Genomic DNA, 7,449 nt, shown 5'->3' with positions numbered 1-7,449 from the left:
TCAGCCTGGCTGGGACCTTGAGCAACCTGTTCCAGTGGGAGGTATCCCTGCCCTTGGCAGGGGGTTGGAACCAGATGATCTTTAAGGTCCTTTCCAGCTCAAGACATTCTATGGTTCTGTGCTGGGAGGCCGAGCATAAAGCAGCATCTTAGACCCAGACAAACACAGCTGCAGTGCCCTTGGTAGGGGCAATTCCAGCAGACGAGATGACAGAGAAGTGCTTCAGGTCTGCACGGGTGTCGACACCACTCTGGAGAGCTCATTTGGGCGGCCAGGTGACGTGGCAGCACCTCAAACCTGGCAGAACATGCTGTAACGCCCTCCAGGGGCCAGTTTAATGAGGGTGGGCACAGGACAGCAGCTCAGCCCTGCCTGGGCGCAGCGCAGCACTGTTGGAGAGCCGGTCTGGAAAGGTGGTGACACAACAGCGCCTCAGACCTGCACCAACACAAGGCAGAGCCCTCGGAGGGCCGATGTGGTGAAGCCCTGGCCGGGGAATTCCCGCAGCCCCGCTCCACCTTGGCGCAATGCCCTCGAAAGCGGCTTTGGGAGGCAGCACCTCCGAAACCCCGGCTCCCGAAGCGCCAGAGCCGCGCGCAGGGCGGGAAAACGCGCGCTACGGGGCGGGGCCTGCAGCGAGGGGCGGGGCGAGGGGCGGGGCGAGGGGCGAGGCCAACCGCTGCCAAGGGGCTCCTCGCGCCGGCGCCCGCCCCGCGAGCCGGAAGGGGCGGGGTTTGCGGGCGGGCGCGCGCGCTCTGCCCTACGGAAGCCGGCGAGTCGCCCGCGAACATCTGGGGCCGGCGGCGGGGACTCCGGTCTGAAGCGCGGGCTGGAGCTGAGGGCGGGATGGCGGCGCCGTGAGGATCTCGGTGAGCCCTGCCGAGCGGCGGTGCCTGGGGCCTGTCAGCGGCGGACGGTCGCCGTTGGGCCGGGGGCGGCAGGGCGGGAAAGCGGCCTTGGTACGGGCTGAAAGGGATCGGGGCTTCGGGGCTAGGCGGCTCTGAGGATGAGGAGGAGGCCATGGTGCAGGCTTGTGGAGGATCGGGGCCTGTGGGACGCGCTCAGGGGGTGCTGGAGCCCGTTGAGAGCTGGAGGACCGCGTCCCAGACCGTTACGGGGCAGGCCTGGGAGAGAGCGATGAGGACTGAGGCCTCCGAGGCGCCTCGCGTCCCACGCCGAGCATAAGGAAGAGAGTCAGGGGGTGGCTCAGTGTCTCTCCTCTCTCACTTGCAGCACGCACAGAGCAGCCTGGATGCCCAGAAGCAGCAGGACACTCTCGCTGGCTGCCCGGGCCCTCAGCAGGTGCACAGGACTCTTCCTCGCTCACGCACAGCTCTGCTGGCCAAGACCTTCTCCTTGCCTCCCCGGGGCCGGCCCCAGCTGCTGCCGCCAGCAGCAGTTACGGCGTGTATCTCTCCAGGGCGCAGGCAGAAAGGAGGGGGGTGGTGCTGGGGCTTCCCTTCTCTCTCTTGTCTGGAGCACTCGGCCCCGCCAGGCCTGCACTGCTGCCGAGGGCATGGCGGAGCAGAGGTACTGCGTGGACTACGCCAAGCGCGGCACCGCCGGCTGCAAGAAGTGCAAGGAGAAGATCGTGAAGGGCATGGTGCGCATCGGCAAGATCGTGCCCAACCCCTTCACCGAGTCTGGGGGGGACATGAAGGAGTGGTACCACGTCAAGTGCATTTTTGAGAAGCTAGACAAGGCCCGGGCCACCACCAAGAAAATTGAAGACATCACAGACTTGGAAGGATGGGAGGAGCTCCAGGATGGGGAGAAGGAGTTGATCAACAAGCACATCTCAGGTGAGACAATATGGAACCGTAGAATCAATAAGGTTGGAAAAGACCTCAGAGGTCATTGAGTCCAACCTGTCACCCAGCACCTCCTGACTAACTAAACCATGGCTCCAAGTGCCACATCCAATCCCCTCTTGAGCACCTCCAGGGGTGGGGACTCCACCACCTCCCTGGGCAACACATCCCAATGGCTAACAACTCTCTCTTGTGTAGAACTTTCTCCTCACCTCCAGCCTAAACTTCCCCTGGTGCAGCTTGAGACTGTGTCCTCTTGTTCTGCTGCTGGGTGCCTGGGAGAAGAGACCAACCCCCACCTGGCTATGACCTTCCTTCAGGTAGTTGTAGACAGCAATAAGGTCTCCCTGGAGCCTCCTCTTCTCCAGGAGACCCGTGTTTGAGGGTCTTTTTTGACACTGCAGCCTTGATCCTGTTTATTCTTCACCTGAGCTTCTCTACACACAGGAAGTAGACTGCAATGCCATTGCTGACAGGACTGGAACTTAGCTTGTTGTTTTTGCTGAGGAGCAGCTTGTCATGACCATGCTTCATGTGTCCAAAACAGGGCTCCATGAGTGAAAGGCTCTCTGGTCCATGTCCCCTCAATTCCCAATGGCCAATCTCTGTTTCTGGGAAGAACTTCTTCCTCACCTCCAGCATAAACCTCCCCTGGCACAGTTTGAGACTGTGGCCTCTTGTTCTGGTGCTGCTTGCCTAGGAGAAGAGACCAACCCCCACCCAGCCACAACCTCCCTTCAGGGAGTTGGAGAGAGCAAGAAGGTCTCCCCTGAGCCTCCTCTTCTCCAGGCTAAGCAACCCCAGCTCCCTCAACCTCTCCACAAGGCAGGGCCTGGATCACTTCTCTGCTTTACTCACTTTCAGGACAGGCCACTGACTGCCTCACAGCCATGCTGAGAACCCATCACTGAGTGTTGGTTTGGCCTAGTGACAAAGGGAGCAGTGCTGCTCAAAGCTCTGTTTCCACCCTGCAGCAATGAGAAGAAGCAGTCACTTCCTAATTCATTTGTCACAGCTGCTTATGGAGGAGGTCTAGGTGATTTAATTCACAGACAGACTTGGGCAGAGCAGGAGCAAGCATCAATTATTTTCCATTTCAGCTTCTTTTTTACCCTTTTTTTAGTAAATGATGTAGTCTTTTAAGTTCTGCTACCTGAGAAATGTTGCTTCCCCCCCCCCCCAGCTTCCTTCATCCTCAGCTCCTCTAAGACTTGTTTGTTGCAGTCTGTTTTACAGAATGTGTTAAGGGAATACAAGAGGATTTCTTGACTGCTGCTTTGGCTCTTGCTGTTTTGCAGAAGCCAATTCCAAGAGTGGAGGCACACCGAAGAAGAAAGTGATCGTCCAGGCCAAGCTGACTGCCACGGGGCAGCTAACGACAAAAGATCCATTAGCTCTCACCAATCCATCACCAAAGAAGTTCTCTGGCTTCACAGGTAGGACTGAAGACAATGGTGTCAGCATCAGAAGTGTTTTATCTTGGTGCAGAACACAAGGACCTTGACTCTGTCAGGTGGTTTTGTTGTGATGACCTTTCCACAGCCTGGTGTGTTGGTGCTGCCTTAGGCTGTCAGTCCTGAAAGAGCTGTTGGAGGTTCTAGCAACACCAAGCAGATGATGATAATAAGAATAATAACAACATCATTATTATTATTATTATTATTATTATTATTATTATTATTATTATTATTATTATAACACCAGGTTGGAAGAGACCTTCAAGATCATCCTGTCCAACCCATCAACCAATCCAACCCACCCAACCAACTAACCCATGGCACCAAGCACCCCATCAAGCACACCTCCAATGATGGTGACTCCACCACCTCCCCAGGCAGCCCATTCCAATGGGCAATCTCTCTCTGTCTGTGTAGAACTTCCTCCTAACATCCAGCCTAAACCTCCCCTGGCACAGCTTGAGACTGTGTCCTCTTCTTCTGGTGCTGCTTGCCTGGGAGAAGAGCCCAACCCCCACCTGGCTACAACCTCCCTTCAGGGAGTTGCAGAGAGCAAGAAGGTCTCCCCTGAGCCTCCTCTTCTCCAGGCTAAGCAGCCCCAGCTCCCTCAGCCTCTCCTCACAGGGCTGTGCTCCAGACCCCTCCCCAGCTTTGTTGCCCTTCTCTGGACTCGTTCCAGCAACTCAACCTCCTTCCTAACCTGAGGAGCCCAGAACTGGACACAGGACTCAAGGTGTGGCCTGAGCAGTGCTGAGCACAGGGCACAATGACTTCCCTGCTCCTGCTGGCCACACTGTTCCTGCTGCAGGCCAGGATGCCATTGGCCCTCCTGGCTGCCTGGGCACACTGTAGGCTCATGTTCATCCTACCATCAACCAGCACCCCCAGGTCCCTCTCTGCCTGGCTGCTCTCAGCCACTCTGACCCCAGCCTGTGGCACTGCCTGGGTTTGTTGTGGCCAAAGTGCAGCACCTGGCACTTGGATGTGTTCAGTCTCCTGCCCTTGGCCTCTGCCCATCTGTCCAGCCTGTCGAGGTCCCTCTGCAGAGCCTCTCTACCCTCCAGCAGATCAACTCCTGCCCCCAGCTTGCTTTCATCAGCAAATTTACTGTTGTAAGGTTGTTACTGTTGTAACAGCATCCCAGAACCCAAGCATGGTGGAGCTGGAAAAGACCTCTGGAGATTTGTCAAGTAGTGATAGGACTGGAGGGAATGGAATAAACCCAGAAGTGGGTAATTCGAGGTAGAAGTGGAAATACTCAAGGTGAGGCTGGACGAGGCCCTGGGCAGCCTGGTCTGGTTGGGGATGTCCCTGCTGACTGCAGGGAGGTCTGACTGGATGACCCTTGGAGGTCCCTTCTTGCCCAGAGCATTCTATAATTCTCTGATTCAGGGTAGATGTCAGGAAGAAGTTGTTCCCCAGGAGGGTGGTGAGAGTCTGGCACAGGCTGCCCAGGGAGGTGGTGGAAGCCTCCTCCCTGGAGGTGTTTGCAGCCAGGCTGGATGTGGCTGTGAGCAACCTGCTGTAGTGTGAGGTGTCCCTGGCCATGGCAGGGGGTTGGAACTTGGCTGATCCTTGAGGTCCCTTCCAACCCTGATAATTCTAGGATTCTATCATCCAGTCCATTCCCCCTGCTCCAGCAGGGCACCCACAGCAGCTTGCCCAGGATCACCATGGCCAGGTGGCTTTGGAAGCTCTCCAGGGAAGAAGACTCCACAAGCTCTCTGGGCAGCCTGCTCCAGGGCTCCAGCCCCTTCATTGTCACACTGCTGCCTTAGTCCATTGGCCTGTTTGAGCTGTAAGGGATCCCCCAGTTGCAGTGTTTATGGAAGGGAAAATGGTTAGTCCTGAGCAGCTTCTCCTGGAAAGAGCTGCCAGAGGACAGTGAGCATGTGAGGGCTGACCTGACACAGACTGACTGTGGATAACTCTGAGCCTGTGTGCCACACACTGCATGGGGTGAGCATAGGCAGAGGTGTTAGGGTTGTAAGAGGAGAGGGCACTGGACAGTTTTCATCTGTTTTTTGAAATCATAGCCTCATTTTTGGATTGGAGGGGATCTTAAGGATCATCTAGTTCCAACCTCTGCCATGGGCAGGGACACCTTCCCCTAAGCCAGGTTGCTCAAGGCCTCGCCCAGCCTAGCTCTGAGCACTTTCAAGCTTTGAGCCTCCAGAACTGGCAACACAACTCCTCCAGAACTCTGGACAACCTGTTCCAGTGCCTCACCACCCTCCTGGGGAAGAGTTTCTTCCTAATGTCCAATCTAAATCCAGCTTCTTCCACTTTGAAGCCATTCCCCCTCATCCTGCCACTCCATGTCTTTGTAAAAAGTCCCTCCCCAGCTCTCCTGGAGCCCTTCAGCTACTGGAAGGCTGCTCTGAGGTCTCCCTGGAGCTTTCTCTTCTCCAGGCTGCACAGCCCCAACTCCCTCAGGCTGGAAGGAAGGATGTAGAATGTTTTCTTAATGGTGATTATAATGTCAAGTCCCAGCTGTCAGTGCAGCACACAGCAGTCAGAAGCAGTTCTGAAGCCTCAGCACCGTGCTGGGATCCTTCAGTTGGATTTGCCAGGCAGAGGCAGCCTCAGCTTTAGAGCTTGTTGTGAAGTTGTTGTACTTGTTTAAAGAGCAACTTGTTCTGTCTTTGGTGCAGCCAAGCCAAAGAACTCAGAAGATGAGCCTGCAAACTCTTCCCACAAGTCCAGCCTGTCTGCCAAGAACTGTGACCCGAAGCACAAGGACTGCCTGCTGCGGGAGTTCAGGAAGCTCTGTGCCATGGTGGCTGAGAAGCCCAGCTACAACGTGAAAACTCAGATCATCCAGGATTTCCTGAAGAAGGGATCTGGGGGAGGTAGGATTCCTGCTTGGCATTCACAGGTGGTGGCATCAGGTTGGCAGGGAGCCTCAAAGGTCACCTTGTCCAAATCCCCTGCAGTCAGCTGGGACACCTCCAACTAGAGCAGGCTGCCCAGGGCCAGAATGGAGAATTAACCAGGTTGGAAAAGACCTCAGAGATCATCAAGTGCAACCTCTCACCCAACACCATCTAATCAACTACACCATGGCACCAGCTGGAGGTGGGGAGATTCAGGCTGGATGTGAGCAGGAAGTTCTTCACCACAAGAGTGGTGAAGCCCTGGAATGGGTTGTCCAGGGAGGGGGTTGGGATGCTGTGCTTGGAGGTGTTTAAGTCCAGGCTGGATGAGGCTGTGGCCAGGCTGATCTAGTGTGGGGTGTCCCTGCCCATGGCAGGGGGGTTGGAACTGGCTGATCCTTGTGGTCCCTTCCAACCCTGACTGATACTATGATGCTAAGGGCCTCATCCAGGCTCTATTTTAAACACCTTCAGGGATGGGGACTCCCTGGGCAGCACATCCCAATGGCCAATCTCTCTGGGAAGAATTCTTACTGACATCCAGCCTGAAACTCCCCTGGCACAGCTTGAGGCTGTGTCCTCTTGTTCTGTCACAGGCTGCCACATCAAGTCAAGTCAGATCTTGAATGTCTCCAGGGATGGGGCCTCAACCACATCCCTGGGCAACCTGTTCCAGTGCTTCACCACCCTCATTGTGCAGAACTTCCTCCTCATGTCCAATCTAAATCTCCCCTGCTCCAGTTTCAAACCATGGCCCTCATCCTATCACCAGAGGTCCTCCTAAGAGCCCCTCTCCATCCTTCCTGTAGCTCCCTTCAGGTACTGAAAGGCTGCCCTAAGTTATCCCCAGAGCCTCCTTCTCTCCAGACTGAAGAGCCCCTGGCCTCAAAGAGGAGGCTCTCTAGCCCCTGATCATATTTGTGGCCCTTTGTGCTCCAGCAGCTCCATGTCCTCTTGTGTTGGGGCTCTGATAGCTGGACACAGCACTCCAGGTGAGATCCCTCGCCTAATGAACATCAGCTCTGACTGCCACAGCCAGGGGAAAGAACATCTGGTTGCTGTGCACTCCAGGCTGGGGGGGTCCAGGGGTTTGTGACCCCTGTGGATAGGTGCAGGGCGCTGCGGGGGTTTGTGACCCCTGTGGATGGGTGCAGGGTGCCACAGCGGTTTGTGACCCCTGTGGATGGGTGCAGGGTGCCGCAGGGGTTTGTGACCCCTGTGGATGGGTGCAGGGCGCCGCAGGGGTTTGTGACCCCTGTGGATGGGTGCAGGGTGCCGGAGGGGTTTGTGACCCCTGTGGATGGG

At 56.2% G+C, this 7,449-nt stretch overlaps 1 protein-coding gene across 1 annotated transcript in view; it reads left to right on the top strand.

The window, feature by feature from the left end:
- Window positions 1-763: 763 nt before the first annotated feature.
- LIG3 (DNA ligase 3) overlaps window positions 764-7,449 on the top strand; it is a 29,357-nt gene continuing 22,671 nt past the window's right edge. Inside the window, exons 1-4 of the mRNA XM_068165341.1 lie at window positions 764-869; window positions 1,234-1,802; window positions 3,110-3,247; window positions 5,923-6,120. Of these exons, the coding sequence (XP_068021442.1) occupies window positions 1,253-1,802; window positions 3,110-3,247; window positions 5,923-6,120 (886 nt within the window). The 5' untranslated portion in view covers window positions 764-869; window positions 1,234-1,252. The remainder of the gene's footprint in view (window positions 870-1,233; window positions 1,803-3,109; window positions 3,248-5,922; window positions 6,121-7,449) is intronic.

The sequence above is a fragment of the Melanerpes formicivorus genome, unplaced genomic scaffold (genome assembly GCF_026170545.1).
Source record: "Melanerpes formicivorus ecotype bairdi unplaced genomic scaffold, bMelFor1.0.p_v2 SCAF_88, whole genome shotgun sequence".
NCBI lineage: Eukaryota > Metazoa > Chordata > Aves > Piciformes > Picidae > Melanerpes > Melanerpes formicivorus.
Note: the sequence above shows the minus strand (reverse complement) of the source record. Positions and strands in the feature narration are given on the sequence as shown.